At 31.0% G+C, this 21404-nt stretch overlaps 1 protein-coding gene across 1 annotated transcript in view; it reads left to right on the top strand.

The window, feature by feature from the left end:
- LOC129233229 (E3 ubiquitin-protein ligase MARCHF5-like) overlaps nucleotides 1-21404 on the top strand; it is a 33395-nt gene extending 11991 nt beyond the window's left edge. Inside the window, exons 4-5 of the mRNA XM_054867287.1 lie at nucleotides 13155-13520; nucleotides 20276-21404. Coding sequence (XP_054723262.1) covers nucleotides 13155-13520; nucleotides 20276-20461 — 552 coding nt within the window. The 3' untranslated portion in view covers nucleotides 20462-21404. The remainder of the gene's footprint in view (nucleotides 1-13154; nucleotides 13521-20275) is intronic.

Below are 21404 nucleotides of genomic sequence, written 5' to 3' on the forward strand. Positions count from 1 at the left end.
TAACGGACCCTTCACAAAAATCCGATCAACCAAAACGGACCTTTCACAAAATCTCGATCAAACAAAACGGACCTTTCACAAAATCCCGATCAAACAAAACGGACCCTTCACAAAGTTCTGATAAACAAGATCTGATCTGTCAAATTGTTTATTGAAAGAGCAAATCTGAAAGCAATATAACACATATTTCTGTGTATAAACCGATAATTTTTGGAACCTTTTTTTTAAGTCAAATTAGAGGGATCTACTTATACAAAATCGGCTAATTTTGAAAAAAAAAAAAAGGGCACTCTTGGGATGCTCCTGCAAGCGATAAATATTTGCTACTGCCAAATAAATATAATGGTTGTTTGTTTTATCACAGCTAATTAGCAGCGGTGTTTTTGTAAACTTTTCTGAAAAGGCATTGGTAAGCACTTTTCTCCTCTCATGATTTAATAAACAATAATAATATATATATATATGCGAAATAAACTTAGAACTGCAAAGGGATAGTAAGGGTGAGGAAAAATTATGATCGCTTCAGATAGTGTTACCAACTTCAAAATTATCACCACTTAGCGTCTGGCGTTGAACCTTTATAATGACTTAATTAGAAAATATTCTCATCATTTTGCCAGCTTGTCAATATTTGCATTTTTATGGTGACAGGGGTGCCCACAAGGGGGATTATGGCGCAAGTTGCGCCATCAAAATTTTTGGGGGGGATTTTTAAAATTGCTTTTTATTTATGTATTTATTGATTTATATTTAATTTAAATTAATATTTATTTTATTTTATTTAATTCTGTTTATTTTTTATTTCGTTTATTTAGTTTGTGTGTGATGTGTGTGTCATTGGCGTAGCACAGGAATTTTCTAATAAAATAATAACAATAATTAAAAATAATTAAATACATAAATAAATAAAAACTATTTAAAAGAATAAATAAATAAAAATATATTAAAAATAAATAAATAAAAAATATATTAAAAATAAAAAATAAAAAATTATTAAAAAATAAATAAATAAAATAAAAAAAGAGCTAAAAACAAAATGGGGGGGGAATTTGTGCCATTGAACTTGGGGGGGATGGGCACCCCTGTATGGTGAGGTGGTGGTGCGGTGTGGTGCGGTGCGATGTTTAATTGTTATTTTGGGAGAAAATTATATGGGTTTTGATTTTTCGATGCTAATAAGGATGATTAACTTTAAATAAACTCCTTTAATTACCGTTTTTTTTCTTTAGATGTCTACATTTTGAAAAATGCAATCTTTTAACATCCGATATGAGAATCATATTTTGTTCTTTTTTCAAGCTAACTTCACTTTATTAGGATTCAAATAAGTGAAAAGTCTTTTTATTTCTGTTAGAGCTCTCATTTCAAGTTTTTAAAGCAAAATTCCATTTTCTGTTATGAGTCAAAAATTAAAATGCTAAATAGATGGTTTATTTTATTTTATTTTTTGGGTCAACTGTGTCCACAGATATTAATGATATGTTTATCATAGGACTCTAAAATGCAATTTTAAAATAATTTTATCAAAAATATTTCTTTTACAAGCCGTTTTTATACTTTTGATGCCTTCACTTTGAGAAGCCGTCATGATTCATCAGTAACCTTTAGAGGACCGGCATATTTTCGAAATTGAAGCTCCGGAAACATAATAGGGAAGTATCAACCTATCAAATATTCCAATTTTAACTATTGCACATTGTTGACAGGCTTACAAAACACAAAAATTCACCATGGCCGGATTTTTAAAACCAACGATTGATTTTTTATGAATTTTTTAAAGAGCGATGCGCAAAAAAGAGGTGTGGCCTAAAACGTCAGCAACTGACGTCATTTCCCTGTTCCGATCAGAGCTCCATTTCCATGCCGTGTTGCGCCTACCAGGAGGTGAATAGCACTGTCGTTTTCAGCCTTTTTAAAGCCTTTAACCAGCATTTTTTCCATCATGGAGCTAGGATTCACGAAAGGTCAATCCAATAACCTTCCTCAAGTAAAGTCATTCATGGTGTTTGACTTTTTTCGAAAGGACGAGAGATTTAATGTCGTAGAAGTACGGGGAGTAAAACAACAAAGTTTCACCATTGTTAGTCTTTAAAATTGTACGTACATATCCGTCTATATTTGCAGTTCATATTATTCGCATTAGTTTCCCTTATCAAGATTGATCATTTCCATTTGTGTGTCGATGGTTTTTTAATCTGAATATATAAATTACAATGTAAGAGCACTATTCCAGTTCTTACTTGGCGGCTTTTAATGAGGCGCGCATTTTGTAACAACCCTACTGCAAGTGATTCCAGTACTAAGTTTTAGAGTAGTTTTTGCATGAAAATTTTTCACTTTGTTGGCTATAAAAGTTGATCTGCTTTTTTTTTTTTGTGGAAAATTGTTTTAAATCCATTAATACATGTTAATTATCCTTGAGTTTTTGTGCAACTTAGCAAAAAAAGGAAAAATATATTTTTTTGCTCTTTTGATAAAAATAATAAATTTGAAAATGGTGTTCATTTCATAAAATAAGTACCTTTTTGCATGTGAGAAAGGTCTTGTATATATAGAAACGCTTCTGGTGATAAACTGAAAATGTATTTTTAAATTATCAATTTGTAATAGTTAAAATTTGAAGATAGTTTGAATGTTAAAAAGAAAGTATTAATAGTTTTTGCACTGTTATTAAAATGGAAATAGTAATGCATCTATTACTTTCTATTTAAGTTTATTGTGCAGGGTTTAAATTCCTTTGTTTACTTGCATTTTTTAAAAAATATCTCATATGCTTATTAAACATTTATTTACGAACAGTTGTGAACATATATTTCAAACTGTATTTCTCACTTGACATAGTTTTTAATTAAAATGCAGTGCAAATTTTCATTTTCAAATTTTAATTAATAAACACACTTGAAAACACTTCTTTCGAAGATCCTGCTGGGACGGAACAATAACAAATCGCTTGTGAGGAGTTTTTTTAGATGTAGATACGCATCCAGGAACGAAGCAATACTTGTAATTGATTCTACTAGCCATGACAAAGAAAATCAAATTAAAAACAATCGCAGAATGCATTAAACCCTACAGACAGCAAAGGATTTTCACTAGCCTTTTATGCGCACTGCTGTTAGAAGGCTCTTGTTTTCCCGCGCCTTCCCCCAAAGATCGCCAAGCACTTCTTTGTCCTAGCCAACCCCGCTGCCTCGCAGCGCGGCAGTGACGTCAGTCAAAGGACTTACAAGCAAATGACGTCACTCGCGCGTGAACTTTAAAAAATTATTTTAAAAAAAAGTATTAGTCGTATCGTAAAATTTTTTTTGCAAATGATGTCCATGTATGTTACTCTATCATATAAAAATAAAATTAGAAAATCGAATACTTCCCTATTGTTGATGTCTTTCAATGATGTTAGATGAGAAGGAGATCTCCTCCAGAAACTTTTCGAAATTTAAGCCTATCTTTAATGATGTTGGTGAGAAGAAGAGTTGAGAGACACTCCCCTGGAAAATTTTCCAAGTTAGCTTTCAAAGTGCAGTTTTTAAACAATCTTTGATAATGTTAGCGAGAGAGGAGTTTTGGATGATCCCACATAAACTGCATACACTCGTCTTGGAATTTCTTCAGCTATATTATAAATTATACAGGTTTATTTTCTACAAATTGATCAAAAATGCAATTTTCTTGGCCCAAGTCGCTCTTCAATACATTATTTCATTTTGTATCAGTAATGTAGTCCTGTGAGAAGATGATGATGAAGGCTTACTGGGGGACACCCTCAAACTTACCCATTTTTAACTTTGACTTAAATTTGCAGACTCCCCTCCGTACTTGCTTTTAACCTAAGCATTCTTTCTGCTGTTTTATATTCACAATTTGTAAATTGCCCCCCCCCCCCCCCCCAAAAAAAAAACCACTTTTTTTTTTCCTAGAAATCGCTACTGCCTTAAATCATCAGAAGCAAAGCTTCTTATTTTTCAATTTATGCTCAATAGTCTTTCTCATTGACTTCAATTAACAGGTGATTGGAAAATGTCATTTAGACTTTTATTCGCTATAATTGGAAGTCCATAACTAACAAATAAGATATTATTTCTAAAACTTGAGCTATAACGTTAATCATAAGATTTTTGTACACAACAAATCAAAACTTGATTTTATAGCAAACTACAATTTATAAATAATTCCCTTTGAACAAAACAATTGGAGAAACGTTTTCAGATCACATGTTAAAATTTAAAAAATGTTTCTGTATATTATTTTTAAATAGAGTTAAAAGGCGCATATTTTTTTAATAAATAATTTCATATTTAATGTTTTTTTACAGATGATTTTATAATGTCACATTAACTTTATGGTGTAGATTAAGTAAATAAATTGAATAATATGTAAATAAATAGGGAAGCGTAATTCATATTGATTGGAAAAATGGAAAATGTTAATACAAAAATATTAGTGTTTTAGTAAGGGAGCGTTCCAGTTTTATTGTATATGATGACGCCCAGGGCCGTGTCCAAGGGGAGGGTTTTAGGGGTTAAACCCCTCCCATTGGGGGAAAATAATGATAAAAGCAATATGAAGAAAATGATATTTAACTGAATTATAGTGTTAATGTTTATGTCAGTGCTCTTTTTTTAAGTCATTTTCTTTGATTTTTTTTCTGCAATTTACGAGTGCCCACTCTTCACCAACTGAAATTATGTTTTAGAAAACCAGTTGCAAAAGAACCACTGAATTGACTGACAATACAAAACATCCAATGGGAATTTGTTTCTGAAGAAGCTGTAAAGCAACATTCTATCCACTAGCGAAGCCGGAATTTGGGGAAATAGGGGAGGGGTCACAAACGTCCCCTCTTCCTAGGAATAGTAATGCGCTTTAAAATCAATGACTCTGGCCCCTAAAGTACTCCATTGCTTGATTATAACCATAAAACAGGAATGAATTATTTGGTACAAGAGGTGTTTTCATGCCACTGCGAGAAATGATTTTTAAAAGATCTTTGAAACCCCTCCCTTTGTGAAATCCTGGACACGGGCCTGATGACGCCTGCCCCTCCCTCGCCCTCTTTCTCTTTAAATCTAATAACACGCAGCCAGAGGCTTTGTCTATTCATTCTTAGTTACGTAGATTATATATCAAACAATGCATTCATGAATCAGAAGTCAGTTTTATTAATATTTTTAAAATATATGATAATATAAACAATTCCTGCCTCAAAAACATTTTTTTCAAATTAAAAATGGTTATGGATAATTAAAGTAAAAGTTTTCGAAATGAATTAATTTAAATAAGAACAAAACCTTCCCTTTAAATTCCTATGATTGAACCATCAAATTAAGTATCAATTTCATTATAACAGATGTGAACAAGAGCTAAAACCTGCCGTTTTCTTGTAAAGGTTTTGCCTTGGAGCCGCCCCAGTTTTTACTTTTTTTTTTTTTTTTTTTGCATGCGTTTCGTGGCCCTACTTCTTTTTTCCCTTTTTTAATTTTTTTTTATAGCAATGTTTGAGCTTTTTGGCGCCGTTGGCAACTGCCCCGATGCTACCTCCTTCCTATGCCCCTGGTTAAGAGAAGGCTTTTTTTTAAAAAACTTGTATAAAAAGTTAAATATGTTCAATCACCCTGCTATTATATCAGTTATTATGAATTCTTATTTATTTCTCTTCATTATTATTATTATTTGTTTAAATTTTATTCCCTGTGGTAAAATTATTAAGATATTAATGTTTTTTTTTCAAACATCAGTGTTTGCTCGTTGTTTCATTTTCATACGGGGAAAACATGGAATTTTTTTTCCAAAATTGAGTGGCAAACCTGACAGGGGTTGACAAACTATCTGAAAAACTTGGAGCCAGGGAAAAAAGTTAGAAGCCATAGCTTATTTTTTAAAACTTCAACATTGTATTTCTACATGACTCATTATTTTACAATAATTTTTAAGCCATTATAAATTTCAAAATTAACCTTTTAAAAAAGGAAATTGCTGAAACTAGAATTATCTTCATGTGATACCTAATTGATTTATAATGTTCCTCAAAACTAAAGGAGAGTCTGCTGACAAAATAATAATTTTTGTATTAACAGTACCATTAAAAATCATAGGTATGCAAAAAAAAAAAAAACCTTGCAATCTGGTCTGTAGTATTTGTTAAACCCTGTTTATAAAGTATTCCTTGGAAATTCTGTAACTTTGAATAGTAAAAATGTATCCTAGAATTATAGAGCAAAGGGAAAAAGTAGAAACTGAATTCTATCTTTAAAATTTAAATAGAATTTAAGTTTCTTGTGAATGTGACTCTCCTTTTGCTTTATGTAACTGTGTATACAAGAGATTCAATCATCTTTGTTAGGGATAAAATGAATATAAAAGTGATAACCATCAGACTTAATTTAAATGTGGTCAATTGCATCATACACACATTCCATTTAAACTAATTAAAAAATGCACACAATCTGTGTAGAGAGGGAAATTTCTGTACCTGTTTAGCTTTTTCTTTAAATCTGCAAAAAATCTGATTAGTTTTCTTAAAGCAAATGCTTTAAGAAAAAAATATTATAAATTCCTAATATTTTTAAAATTACTCAAAAAGCCTTGATTGTTTTCGAGAAAAAAAAAATATAATAAAGTGAAAAGTGTTCTTTTATATTAGTTGTAGTTATATCCTTAACACTTCATGGGTGTTAATGTGCGTGTGTACTGTCTGACCACCAATGAGATGGAAAGGCAAACAACCGGTTTACAGGGGAAATGGGCGCCTCTATTAGTTTTTAGGAATGCTAGCTTTTGCAGATGTATGTTAGCCTCTAAATTAAGCGGAGTCACATTTTGATGAACAAAACACATGCATTAATCCCCCTCCCTCCATCACATAGGCTCATTTTAACTGGATATTTGGCAATTCCCTAAGAACTGTGGGCAGACAGTAAGTGTGTGATTTTGTAAAAAATATTAATTTTTATTTTAATGTTACCCATCTTGCTTTCATAATCAACAAAATTTTGCATGAACTTTACGTGTGCTTTAATGTGTGCAACGAATATTCGGCACATCTGCTGAATTTTCTGCTTCAACCGAACACCTAGCTTTTACTATTTGACCTCCGCCGAATGCTGTGCAGAAACGTCTTTTCACTCATGGGAAATTTTATACATTTTTACTGTTACTTTTCATGCCTAATCGGCAGCTTAAATGAAATCTTGTTATACTTCAGTGCACTGCCATTTTTAAGGGTTATACAGTTATGAATGATGGCATAGACCTCAAGATTCAGAAAATTTTCAAGTGACCAATGGCCACTAGACTCAAAAAACTTGTTGGCCACCAGTTTTACCGGGTTTTGAAAACAGCGCTCTAGTACAAGAATGGGGGGGGGGGAGGATTTCAATTTGTATTTTTTGAAACAAATATTATGAAAGTGATGCTAAAGGAATGCTAACAAGATATATAAATTATATTAATCATGGAAATATAAGAGGCTTTGGGTGAAGGTTGGGAGTTCCTGAAGCAAATGACTCATTCCACCCATTTTAAAGTTTCATAAGAAAAAAAAAATCATTAAATCAAAAATAAAGTAGTGTACACAGTACCATGGTCCCACAGTGAAAAAAAAGTATTTCCAATAAAAACAATAACAAATTCCTTTAAAATCTTTTTGTAAATCATTGCAAACGCCATGGTAGGAAAAATCAACATGCACTTTTCAGGTAACTAGTTTGATGAAAAGAATTAACTGTAAGAAAATTAGCACAAAGGGAATCGAAAAAATATTGGATAAACATATGATTTAAATTTTTTCGATAATTAAGATTTTTTTTTTTTTTTTTTTTTTTTTTTTTGGCATAAAAATAATTAACTACAAACCTCCTCCAGTAATATACAATTTGGCATTTACCAAGAATATATCTCCAAAAAAAAAAAACATTCTTTTTGCATTATTTGAACTAAGGGTACGACCAAACATAGCGACTACGTTCCATATGCAGCATCTCTATGTTAGGATCACTATGAAGGGAAAACGATCAAAGGACTGGCTATTTGGCTTATATTTTAATCTGATGCGATTGAAGACTAAAAAATTACTACAGTTATTCAAATAAATAGAAACTTGCCCCCGTTGTTTAAACGATTTTAAATGGAATGTATTCCTAATCGATTGCGAGCATTAGCGTCCACATCACAGCAGAAATATAAGATATAGTTTATAGAAATATAGCAATATAGTTTTTTTCTTTCTATTTTTAATGACGTATAGGATTTTTAATGAAATACAGGATTTATGGGACAACATGGAACATTGATTATGGCAAAGGAATGATAAAACAGGGCCCACAGGGGGGGGGGTCAAAACAAGTTGCCTTTTCAAGTTTTAAATTAAATAATTTGTCTTCCTATTTTGAGGATTTTTTCAGAATAAAGGCTGTTAGAGTTAATTGGGAAACAAATAGAATTGGAAAGACCTTCGCGGGTTTATGTAAAAAAAACATACAATATGATGTTTTTTTTTTTTTTTTTTCACTTTTAAAGAGCCAAAATTTGCAAAATATTTTCATACTTTCAGAACAAAATTTAAAGCAAAACATAAAACTGTTTTAGAAAAAGTTCAATAATTAATCCATAAAAAACTACAATTAAGACAAAATAGTCAGTTTTTAGCACATAAGCGTCTAAATCAATTAGAATTTAAAAAAATGTTCTGAAGATAAAATTTCGCATTTTTCCAGAAAATAACTACGAATTAACCGGGAAAAAGGGCACATTTTTCATTGTTATCAATAGTTTGCACTGCAATAAACATCCAATGCCATTTTTCGGAAACTTAGGCTCTTAAAAAGTCTTGAGTACTGCCATCTTGGGAATGACCAAATTTTCCCCGCGACGACAAAAATTAAGAAATAATTTTTTGAATTTGTAGCGTGAAAACAATTTAAAAATAATAAATCTTCGTGAAACTACAATTCAGTTGAAAAGTTTTTAGCACATTTGCGTCCAAGGCAATAAGGATAAGGCTACGTGTTAAGAACAAAATGTTTCATTTCTCAAAAAAATTACATATTTAAAATAAATTTTAAAAAAAGAAAAAACAAGTTGCAGCACATTTCGTATTTTTTTCACTAGTTTGCAGTTAAAGAAAACATCCAATTCTGCTTTGTTTTTGGAAACTTAGGCATTTAAGCATCGTGTCTACTTCCATCTTATAAATGACCAAAAATGGCGACTACATTTCATTCGTAGCTGAAAAGACTTTTCGATTAAAAAACAATTTTCCCCAATTGACCCTACCATCCGCAGGCTTGTGCTTTAGATGCAGGAAAATGTTCTTCTGCCGTTAAATTTGTGCATAATTCCTGTTCACCCTAGGAATTTTTTTCTTTGGAACTATTGAGGGGCAAAAATGGCGTCCGTGGTGCTTTTTTATTTTATTGCCAGCTTCATTTTGCCTCAAAACTTTTATATATTTTTTTTTCAGGAAACATCAATAAAAACAAAGATTAGAACTCAAGGTACAAAATTCCCTGAGAAAAAATTGGAAATTTTTTTTTTGGGGGGGGGGGGAGCAAAATTTGAAATTTCCCTGACATTTGTAACTATGTCGTTTTCCATGACAATTCCAGGTTTTCAGGAACATACGAACCCCGTTTAATAACCGTATTTTCCTATGTATTGTCCGCGGGTGGCCTATTATCTGCAGGTTCTAAAATGGGCCTGAAGAAAAAAAAAGTTTCGTATAATCGGAGGCGGTTTATAATACGATGTAAAAAAATAAAGTTTGAATTTAATATACCATTTGAGCAACTAAACTAAAAACGTGAAAAGGTGATTACTTTGAAGAAATAATCAAAATTAATCTGAAATATAATCTAAAATACAATGATTTCTTCTTGAAATCATGATTATAGTTCGCTAATTACTTGAAAAGCAAAGAGTTAAGACAAAGGAAATCTTGTGCAAATGGCTTCCTAATTCACTGTCATCTTTCTTTTATTACATGGCCTAAAACGCGTAAGAGGAGCATTCAAGCATCGTAAAATAACCAACATACAGGCAGGGAGTGATAAAGAACATGCAAGCTTTGTAAAATAAACAATATTCAGTCGGAGTACGGTCTCTATCGGTGAATCCTTATAGTACTGATGCATTGAAATTCTTTTCTTGGGATCTAAATTAAAAATAACCCCCAAAAAAGTTAGCGACTGAAGAAATTTTTTGGGGTCGCCAATTTCGAAAACTGAGTGGCGACCGTAAGTCTTGACCTTTATGATGGCACTGCATGATGTTTGTACTACACTAATGAATGTCTGTATTACTAATCTTGACTATCTGTTACCACATAAAATAAATTCATGCACAATTTTCAGATGAAGTCGAACAAGAATTTTTTTTCTGAAATATTAGGAAGGTTGATATTTATTTTATTTTATGAAAATAATTCAAATATATAAAGAGCTTAGTAAATAAAATACAAGCATAAATCATACATGAAACAAAGGTTAGCTTTTTCTCCCGGAATAAAATACGTATTAAAATAGAATTATATATATTATATATATAATATATATATATATACATACAAATCTTTTCATTTTTTTCTTGTTAAATATGAAAATTTAAAATACAAAAATATTCAAACATATTTTTGAATAATATAATGATTTCCTACATAAAATTTTCAAAAGCATTGTTTGTAATGTTTACATTTGTGTAGAGGTCATAGAGCATGTAGGAATGAGCACTTAGTTCTGAAAGGTACTTTGACCCATTGAGATTTGTTAGGCAATTTTGGTCTCACCACCTTCAAGGCTTATTAGTCCTTTCTCATAATTATTCTAGGAAAGATAACACTCGATTTTTTTTTTTTTTTTCAAATTTCACTTTGAGCAGAGTTTTTTGCCGAGGCTTCACCTCGTTAAGCTTCTAATTTCATTAAAATATTCCTATGAAGAATTTTACGTTTTAAAGAGTAAAGCAGTTATGCTAGAAATATTCTGCACATATTCTTCTGCTGGTTTAATGCTGATATTTTTCAGAGCTGTTAATTTTTATTTTATTACAGTGTCCTTCACTTGAATTTTGTTAAAAAACAATTTGAATTTGGTATCAAAAAGTTTCGCAGTGCATAACTTTTTGATACCAGATATTCCCTTTTGATTTCATGGTCTTGAATAATTAAAAATTACTTCTCCAAATTTTGTTCAAGACTACTACCTTTCATCAAAATATACACTAATAAAGTCATCAGATCTATTAAAATATAATTTATATTTTCAGAAAATAATTTCCCTCGTAGAAGAATTTGGTATTTTGTGTTGCTAATTTTGGAAAATTTATGTGTGATAGAAATCGAAATGATGCAAGTTCATGCTGAATAATTTCTGTTTATTAAAAAAAAAAAAATCTAATATTTGAGACTCTTAGTAAAATAATACCTCTTGTAAAAAAATTGTTTTTAAAACTTAAAAATAGAACTCTAATCTTTAAAAACTGCTATTTAAGAAAAATATTCTTTTTTAGTAATGTTTAGCTGAATATGGCATACAAGTTTTAACTGATGTTATGAATTCATTTTTTAGATTTTTAATAATGTTTTTTGAGCTATTAAGCACATTACTTTGATGCATCCCTAATGCGGTAAGCTTGACTATTGCTCATATTGATGTCCCATAAGTATAGAAGATATAAACCTGAAGTTACAAAATGTTTTTGAAAAGAATATTATCATCATGCACGGTAGTATAGTCTGTTACACTAGAGACTGAAATTTTTGACTGAGGGATATTTTATTAGTGTGAACCAAAATTCATTCATTATCTAAACATGAAAAAGATAAATTTGAAGTTATTTCTCACTGAAATATGTTGAAATCCTTCTTAAAATGTTCATGATTTTCATTTCTTCCAAACATTAAGATTTCTTTTAATCTCAGCTGTGTAATGTGTTTTTATTGTTGAGTTTAAAGATAATTCTTTTTGGCATGCAATATATTTTCTATCTTTTTTTAACTTGTGATCTTGATATTTGTAAAATTTTTCAAAGTAATATTTGTAAAGTAAATTGTGTTTGTGATCTTGATTTTCTTCTGATATTTACAGTAAAGGTTTTAATTTAAAAAATAATGATAATAAAGAGTAGCTGCTAAGTTTTCTAATATTGTTGCCCAAAAGTTTTAGAATAAGGAAACATACAGATTAGCAGGAAGAACATTTTGTAACTTAAAAAAGTACAAAATGCATCACAAAAATACTAATCTCATGTTTATATCATGTTTTAGGAATTTGATGTTAATCTCATTAAATTTCAGATTTAATGTTTTTATTTTATACTATTATAATTTTTTAAAACATTGCTGCATTCTCTATGAGTGTTATCCAAACTGAGTTGCAAATTTCTTGATCTTTTGCTTCTTACATGCACACTCATTATGCACAAGCCACTCAGTCTGTTGTAGATTATTTGGTAATGTACTAAAAGATACTTTGGTATGCTAGATTTGACTTTATACTTATTTCCTATCCAAAGTAGTAATTGTTTCTTGAAGCTACGCCTGTTACGAAGAAAAGTAAAATGAACGGTGCCATTTACTTTTGCCTCTTTTACTTTCAATGCTAAAGGCATTTCTTTTAAATTTTGATGTTCAAAATCATTCATTTTCAAATTTTTACATGTTGAATACTTCATTTATATGTGGTTTCTTCTCTTTGTTCCATCAACACATGGTATACCATGCCCAATTTACCCAGTTGATTGACCACACAGACCTACAAAATGGATGTTTCTTTCGTTTACATTTGGAAAATGGGAGTTCATAATTTTCTCTCATTGATCTAAATGTGTAGCAATCTTTTTAGCATCTGCTTTATTTTATCATTTTACTTATTATTTGCTACACAGCAGATGAAACAAACTGAACTAGTGTAAAAAATGGCACCATTTTGCAATATTTTTTTACCTGTGTGGTTTTTGGCTTAAAAATGTGTTTCAAATGGCAAGCATATTTTTGTATATCAAGTAAAAATTTAAGTTAGAGCAGCACAATTAAGGTAGTATAAATTAGCTTTTTAAAAAAGTTATTCTGCACCCATATAAATACTGCACCTCTTTAAAAAATTTGTTCATACACTTTGTATATTCAAGAATTTATAATCATAGTAACTTCTTTTTTAATTCAGATTCTTGGTCATAAAGAAGGTTTAACCACTATGGAACAGGCTGATCCTCTTGTACTTTTAGTTGGTCTGCCTACTATTCCAGTCATGCTTATTCTTGGGAAAATGGTTAGATGGGAAGACTATCTATTGAAGTTGTGGAGAAAATACTGGAATCGCATTCCTGGTCTCAAAGCATTACTGGGTGGTTCAACTGAAGCAGATACTAGAGATGTTGCTGAAAGGCCACCTCCAGATGTTGCTTCATTTTCTGATCCTATTTCAGCAACTCGTGTTTTATGTGGTGCCTTGTTGCTCCCTACAATGGCTACAGCCTTTGGACGTGTGTTTTTTAATCACATCCCTCACAATCCTCAAAGAACTCTACTTGTAAGCTACTTTTCAATAGAATAGTACAGTGTAACCATGTATCTGTGTCTAGTTTTCCCGAATTTGATATAAAAATAAGTAATAATGTTTTCTAGTTTTAAAATATTAAATTTCAAACATTCCTGCAAGCACTGCTGCAGTAAGTACTATTAGCTTCCTCATGCAGTTTCATGTATATTGCTCACTATTGATAAGTAATACAGTCGAGTCCCGACTTACGCGAGAGATGCGTTCCAAGAACCCTCGTGTAAGTCGAAATTTCGCGTTGTGGAAAAGGGTATGTGTAAAAACTTTTATAAACATACCCGATTATTTTATACACTTGTAAACGCCACCTCAAACTGTTAAAAACCATTTCTCAACTATACATTAGTGTTTCTTGCATAAAAAACTGAAATTTCATTCATATTTTAAATTAAAAAAACCCATTTTATTCAACATAAAATATTGCTACGATGCACAAAATCAATGATCAACAGAAAAGAAAGACATAAAATAAACCAGTACGGTATGTACAGGATGTAGTAAGAAAAACAAATGCTCTATAGTTTTACTGTACAGAAGATCCAGTAATGATATTTGTAAATTAAAAAAGCGACGTTGATGATGATTTATGCCGAGTGATCAAACCGTTACTTATATATTTTTAAATGCACAATACAGTTGCTTCACTAGTTCTTCTATGGCAACGTTTCTATCTATGGCAACACCCCTCTTCCTGATTTCTTAAATTCACAATACAGGAGCAGCTTCCATTTTCATAATTTTTGCATTTTTCTGAGATACTACTCGGTGAACTCTTACGGATTTCCTTTTTCTTGACTTTTAATTGTACATATGGACGATTCACTCACCCCTAATTGTCGTGCTACCTTCAACGCATTTTATAGTTGTTCAAGCAGATAATCTTTAGCTTTTCTTTAATTGTCAGAAATTTTCTCTTTTTCTTTTGATCTTCACAAGATGAAGCATCGCTCTTAGGCGTCATTATATTTCAACAACTTTCACATTTAGAATGAAAAAAAATGGAAAATGAGGAGTAGTTTTTTGTATAAGTGATGCTTCAGACTAGTACGGTGTCGGAACTTCAACTCTCAGTAATGCTAAAGTGATGAAGGATAATTCACGAAAAAAAAATAGTAGTCAATAACAAAGCCGATACTTACAGACCGCGATTCCCTTCCGAAAATTTTCGTGTTGCTGACGAGAAATTCGCGTTATGTCAAAAATTATTTGCTGGTGAAAAAAATCGCGTTATAGCCATTTCGCGTAAGTCGGATCGCGTTGTAGCGGGAGTCGACTGTGCACAGGATTTTTAAAAAACCTCAACATCAGTTCTAAAGTAGAAGCGTTCAAAAAAGGTTTCTTTTCTTTAAAGCTGAAGTGTTGTACAAAATGTCAATCAATGTCAAATCATTAATACAGGGTGATCCAAAAGTTATAAAACTCATTAAGATAAATATTTAATATTTACCTGAATGGTATACAGTGCCAGCAAAAAAAAAATCGAAACATTTGGTTGGCAATTAAAATACTTTACATGCAAACTTCTTGTCATGATTTTACTTGGCATGCTCCCTAGTGAATTGGAGGAATACTGAATGCACTGTATATTTAATTGTAACAATTAATTTATGCCGTACTATTTATTTTAAATACAAAATTATTATTATTTATTTATTGGGCTTGTTGGCAACATGATCTTTTTTGAATTACAAGCCCTTTTTTTTTTCATTTTCTATGTACACTGTCTCTAGTTTGTAGTGTGGTTAAGATGAGAGATTTTTGGTGAATGCTAAGTCTTCATCATAGATGTGTGGATTTTTGAGGGACCTAATTCTTCTGTTCTGCAGATTGTAACATAGTCTGCAAGATGAAGATAGTACCCATATGTAAAGAACGCAAAACATTTTTATCAATGAATGACCTTAACCATAGACAATAAATTAACTGTTCAATTTGATCAGGAGCTTTCAATTCTTGAATAACACGAGTGCAGTAAGTGTGAAACATTTATTTGATTTATTTCTTGAGCGCTCTGTTGAGCAGTTTTATACTATAAATTCAGCTGTAATGTCAGATTTTGGACTCTTTAAAGATGAGTTCAACGTTTTTCTCTTCTCGTTACCCATATTGGGCTGGTCCAGTAGGGATAGTCGCTCACTTCTTTTCTGGTCTCCAGTTTTCCTAAAGCAGGATGTTGATCAAAAGAATGTTGTTACCTTATTGGGTGAAGAAATATTTGAAATTTTATTGAAATCTGCAACAGCAGCTTCAAATGAATGAGTTAGAAAACATTGCTCAATAAGAAAACTCTTTTGACCCCCCAAAAAAAAAAAAAAAAAAAAAAAAAAAAATCTTGACCACACTACAAACTACGCTGCAAATCGAAAATGAAAAAAAATGAAGTGTAATTTCAAACAATATTGTGTTGTTAACTAGCCAGATGACTTGCATTTAAAATTAATAGTATTTTTAAAAAAAATACATTGCGTTGATTACATACATTGCATGACTTTTGGATTACCTTGCATTGTTAAAGAATCCACACATTGATGGATGAAATTGTAGGATAATGTGGTTTTAAGTGTTCTTCCATTTATTTTCTTTCTAAATACATTTCAATCTTTGCACATTTTTTCTGCTGCTATTAATACTTGATATAAAATAACGTGCATTTTTTTTAAAAAGAAAATTTCATCATCTGTTCTTGTCCATTAAATTTTGTTAAGACAAGTTTTAATTTTTAAACATCAATATCTATAAGTTGAACAAATAATTTTTTTCTCTTTTTCTTCAGAAATTAATAAGCAATATCATTTGTGTTAACTTCATATTTTCATTTGAGTTGAATGATCAAGAAGCTTTGCATAATTAAAACTAATGCCATCAAACCTGTATATCTTTTAATTTCCCTGCATTTGCTGCCACCATACAATATATTTTCGATATTTACATATCTGGAAAGAAAAATTCCCCAAACCCCTCTCAAAATCTCAAATTTCAGCTAAACTGTCATTTTTCAATTTGAAGCTCAGTGATCTTTAAAGCAGCAAACAAAAAACTTTCCTTGAATGAAAAGCAGTTGCATTCTCTTTACAGCAGAGGAGTCGAAATGAGGGAGAAATGGGTTCCAGAAATAGGTCTTCAAGTAACACTACCGAGAGTGAGTTGTTTTGCGCATAACCCAAACTAAGAGCAGATGCAGAGGGTAGAGTCGGGCAATGAGGTTGGTGTGAGGCGAGTATTTTCAAGTTCATGGTTAGAGGTCATTAAAAATATAAGCCATGTTGCTCTGTTGTCTGATTTGATGCGTTTCTGCACTGTGGTTGCTCTTTCTACTTAAAGATGTGATTTGTAAGGAAAGCAAGATCATAGGCTTGAGAAAAGTTAAATATTCTTTCCAATGATAGAAAAAGGAAATTCCAACAGTTTTTAGATGGCTATCCATTATTGAAAAAAGGATAGGATTCCTCCAAGTTTAGCATTCGGGCTAGTACGGTTTTAACGATAAATTAAAAACAGAACTGGTGGAGCGAAAATTTGGGTGAAACAAAACAGCAAAAATAAACTTGAATGGCGTTGTAACGAGAGCGTCCTATAATGCTAATGCAAGGCCCAAGTTGTTCCAGGAAGTGGATTGATGCTGCAGGGAAAAGCAAAATATTTTTCCAGAGAACTTGGTCACAGTGTAGCACTTAAACACAGCAATGAATGACTAAAAGGCATAATGTTTTTCAAAAACTTTGGTGAAAGTGCCTCTGCACTGAAAATAATTTGAAGATTGGGCGAAGGAAATTTCTTCTCTTGTAGCATATTTTTAGCCAATGGATGTTTGTAATGCTAATAAAGCAGGACTTTTTTTCCCAATATTCTCCTGACAACAAAACAAAGGGCAACGTTTAAAAACAAAGTAAAGGAGCAAGCTAGGCAGAGTTCAGGTAACAGTACTTTTTGCTACTAATGAAAATGGTTCCGTAAAACTTCCTCTTCTTTATATTGGCCATTAAGTGTGTCTCGAAAACGAAGTAATTTTCTTTTGGCAATAAAAAATTATTGATGACAAGAAAAATCTTGAATGACTGACCTATCCATCTCGACAGATATATGCAGATGAAAAAATATAAAATTCAACTTTTAGTTCCTAATTGCAATGTGCATTCTAGTCTCCTATTTTCTGAGAAATGACACTATAAGGTTGCTTCAAGGCTACAACCCCTAAATCAGAGCATAATTCTCAGTTTCAAAGCTGAATACACACAACAGCTAGTATGCTATTGATGTAGGGATATCCTTCCAGTAATAAACGCACTAGATTTTAATAATGGTGGATTATGCCTGGAAAAATGTCACTCAGAAAACAAATTTATAATTGCTTTATTGAAGCTGTTTTCAAGAATAGATGCAATGAACAAAAGAAATCGATAAATATGAAAAAGGGTGTTGAAGACCAAGACGAAGAAGTAACTGGATGAAGAAGTATCTTCCGACACAATGATTGAAGAGAATGCAATAATTTTCCAAGACTGGAAAGCCATAAAGATTAGACTGATTATTGGTATTCTTTTTGAAGAACTTTAAATATGGATAATTTGCTGCCAACATGCGGAACATATCATGCAGAAATTGTGGACAACGTAAAAAGGCAATTCGGAAAAAGGCATGCTAGAAAATAAAGATGTCCCTAAAATCTTTGTAAAAGAAGCAGAGAAAAGGTTATTGAAACACTAGCAACTTTCCTCAAATTTCAGAAAAATATTGGCCAAGCTGTATTTGCTCCCTCAGAAAGATAATGAAGTCGAAAAAAGATTGGGCACTGCAAATCATTGAAATATTATTTTTCTTGCAAAAGGTATGCTTAAAATTCATTTACTGTCAAAGTCGTTCCTAATAAAACACATAATGCATTAGTAAATTACCTAGCAAAACTACTAATACAGAAGAATTTTAAGCTATAGCATATATTTGCTTTTGTATCAATTTCAATAATCTTCTTTACACCTTCCTATTTCAAAATCACTTTCTCTTGATTTTTTTATTTTTTTTCCATCTCATGGAATTTAAGTTGGACAGGTTCAACTGTAATGAATATGTTTACTTTATAAATTTCCCACACATCACAGTGTGATATTTCATTACTTAAACTTTAAATGTTTTATGTATAAAATAAGAAACTGTATTTCTATGATTTACAGCCTTCAAATTTGTGTATGGTTTCTTGTGCATCCTTTTCATTTTTTTGCCAGTTTGTTTTCATCGTCACAATTTTTTTAGAAATAGAATTTGTATTAAGTTTTTTCAGTTTTTCGTAAGGAAAAATGTTCAAGTTAATAAAATATAACGCAATATAGGTATGCCAATATTTTTGCTGTCGAAATGTATGATAAAATTGCTTAAACTATCTTTCTTCTTATTGGGACTGCAATTTTTAATTATCTTTTTAACTGGTGCTCCTCGTTCTGAAAGTTTTGGGCTGCAGTTTTAAAAAGTACTAACTGCCACTTATGTTTTCTTTTTTCCTCTCTCTCTCTCTTTCTTTTTATGATAAACTCATATTATTGTAACAATCAAAATAAATGTTTGAAATCATTAAATATTCACTTATGCACTTCTATAGCTTACAAATTTATGATACATATTAGATAAATCTGAATTTTGTGCTTTCCCCAGTATTTTTCTTGCTGCTAACTAATGTACCTTTCCCTTACATATGTGTCCTTGTTGTCATTTACGCCTAGACCAGGTTTACAATACTTAACACAGCAGATATTTCATTAAGAATTTATTTATGTATTCTTTCAGGCAAAAAACTTGTCACAATGCATATAGTCATGATGCTCCCGTCAATTTTTCTGAGAGTATACTCTCAGTAATCCATTATGCACAATATGTGTATGCGATCATATACATATGTCTAAAAAATGTTTGAGAGTATACTGCGTACATTAAGTTATATTCAATGAGAACACCTCTGCATATAGTTTTGTACTGTGATAATGCTATGTTAATCTGGCAACACACGATTTTTTGTATGTTCCTTGGCTTTTGGCTGCTCTTATGAGCTCCTGTATAAATGAGAAAACAGGTTGGAACACTAGGAGGAACTATGTTTATATTAATACCTATGCATAGCATAATTGCAATGTCATCGCCAATGGCCGAGTTCATGGGGTTTGGAATCGCACTGAAATGAGTTCAAAAATAAGTCATTGCACCCCCCCCCCCACTTGTACTGCTAAAAAATGATTGTACTCTCATTCTCGTATGCTTTTTGACATTTTCCTACTGAGAACTTTTTTTTTGTCATGCCCTAAGTCCACTCAGTTGAAGAACCCACCTTTTTTATGTTTTTATAAATTAAAATATGTTTTACGGATAATTAATTTTTTCCTGGTCACAACTTTTTTGAAAACAAACTTTTTTTTTCGTTTGCAAATTTCAGATGTCTTTCTTGGTTCCTTCTTTACTTAAAGCTAATTGTTTGTTAAACCCTTAAACCTTATTCCAAGATGTTTCAATAACTAATTGTGTGTAACTATTTTGTCCCTCCTTCCTCTCTACGACTCTGAAATTAACAAAAATAACAATAAGAGTTTAAAATTAATTATTTTCACGCTTATGAATTGAATGCTAGTTTTTTTGCCCAAAGAGGTCAGGGTTTTTTTTTTTTTTTGAAAAAATATCTAAATAATTGATTTAGTAGTTTATGTAACAATCCTGTTTTGCCAAGTATTTATTTCAGTTATTTTATTTAGGGTGGAATTGCTTTTGTAGCTGTTAAAGGAATTCTAAAGATGTATTTGAGGCAACAGCAATATCTCAGACAGTGCCAAAGAAAAATTCTCAACTATGACAAAGATGCTGTATTTCCACATTCACCAACAAATTCTCAGTCATCTCAAACTGAATCGACGCAAAGTACTTCTAGTGGAGAGTTTTAGAGTGTAAATGCATTTAATGTTTTTTATAATTGTAAACAATTGATCTATTTTTGCTATTTTACTCTTTTTGTTTGATTTTTCCACCCTTTCTCTCAAACATTTTATTTTTATTATTAATTTAACTGAACAGTTGTGTATGACCTGATATGTATTGTTCCCCCCTTAAGCATGCCTGCAATGCTGATATAGTTTGTATTACTGTTGAAAGGATGCAAGTTTTCTTCCTTTCATTCAGTTAAGTTCAAAGTTTTTTTTTTTTTTTTTTTTGAAAAAGCAGTTTTTTTATTTTCTTATGGAGAAACTTAAGTGATTTAATCATTGATATTGAGCTCTTTGATTAGATAGTAAAAAGTTAAATTGATTTTCTTGAAAAAATGTTAAATTGTTAATATTTTTTTTTTTTTTTAAATTCAAGGTTAAGAAAAATATTTTTTTTTTTGTCCTGGGTGGATTAAAAAGTAATTGATAAAAATATTGTCTTTATCTTGAGAAAATTCAGACAAAGTAGAATTCAAACCCTTATTGGAAATAAAAAAGGGACAGGCTCTCTAATATTTTGTTAAAACCTAGTTTTGCATATGAGAAGCAAATTAATGTAAGTGAACTCTCAAGTTTTAGTAAAATGTATGTTTTCTTTAAACCCTAGATTGGCATTCATTGAAAAGGTGTTCTAAATCATGCTGCATAATATATATATATAGCAGCATCTCTTGGGCTACTAATACCATCCCTTGCCCCAAAACAGATGATTTTCTTCTACCATTTTTGTTCTATTTATCTCCACATTTTAAATTTTGATGCTTACACTCAGTTTCTTCTCGGTGCGTCATATATGATCCAAATATATTGACTAAAATTTCCATTAATGTCATTATAATCAGTGTATTATGTACTGTCAACAAATCTCTTGCTTAATATTTTTATAAAAATTGACTGAAATTGT

The sequence above is a fragment of the Uloborus diversus genome, chromosome 1 (genome assembly GCF_026930045.1).
Source record: "Uloborus diversus isolate 005 chromosome 1, Udiv.v.3.1, whole genome shotgun sequence".
In the NCBI taxonomy this organism is placed as follows: domain Eukaryota; kingdom Metazoa; phylum Arthropoda; class Arachnida; order Araneae; family Uloboridae; genus Uloborus; species Uloborus diversus.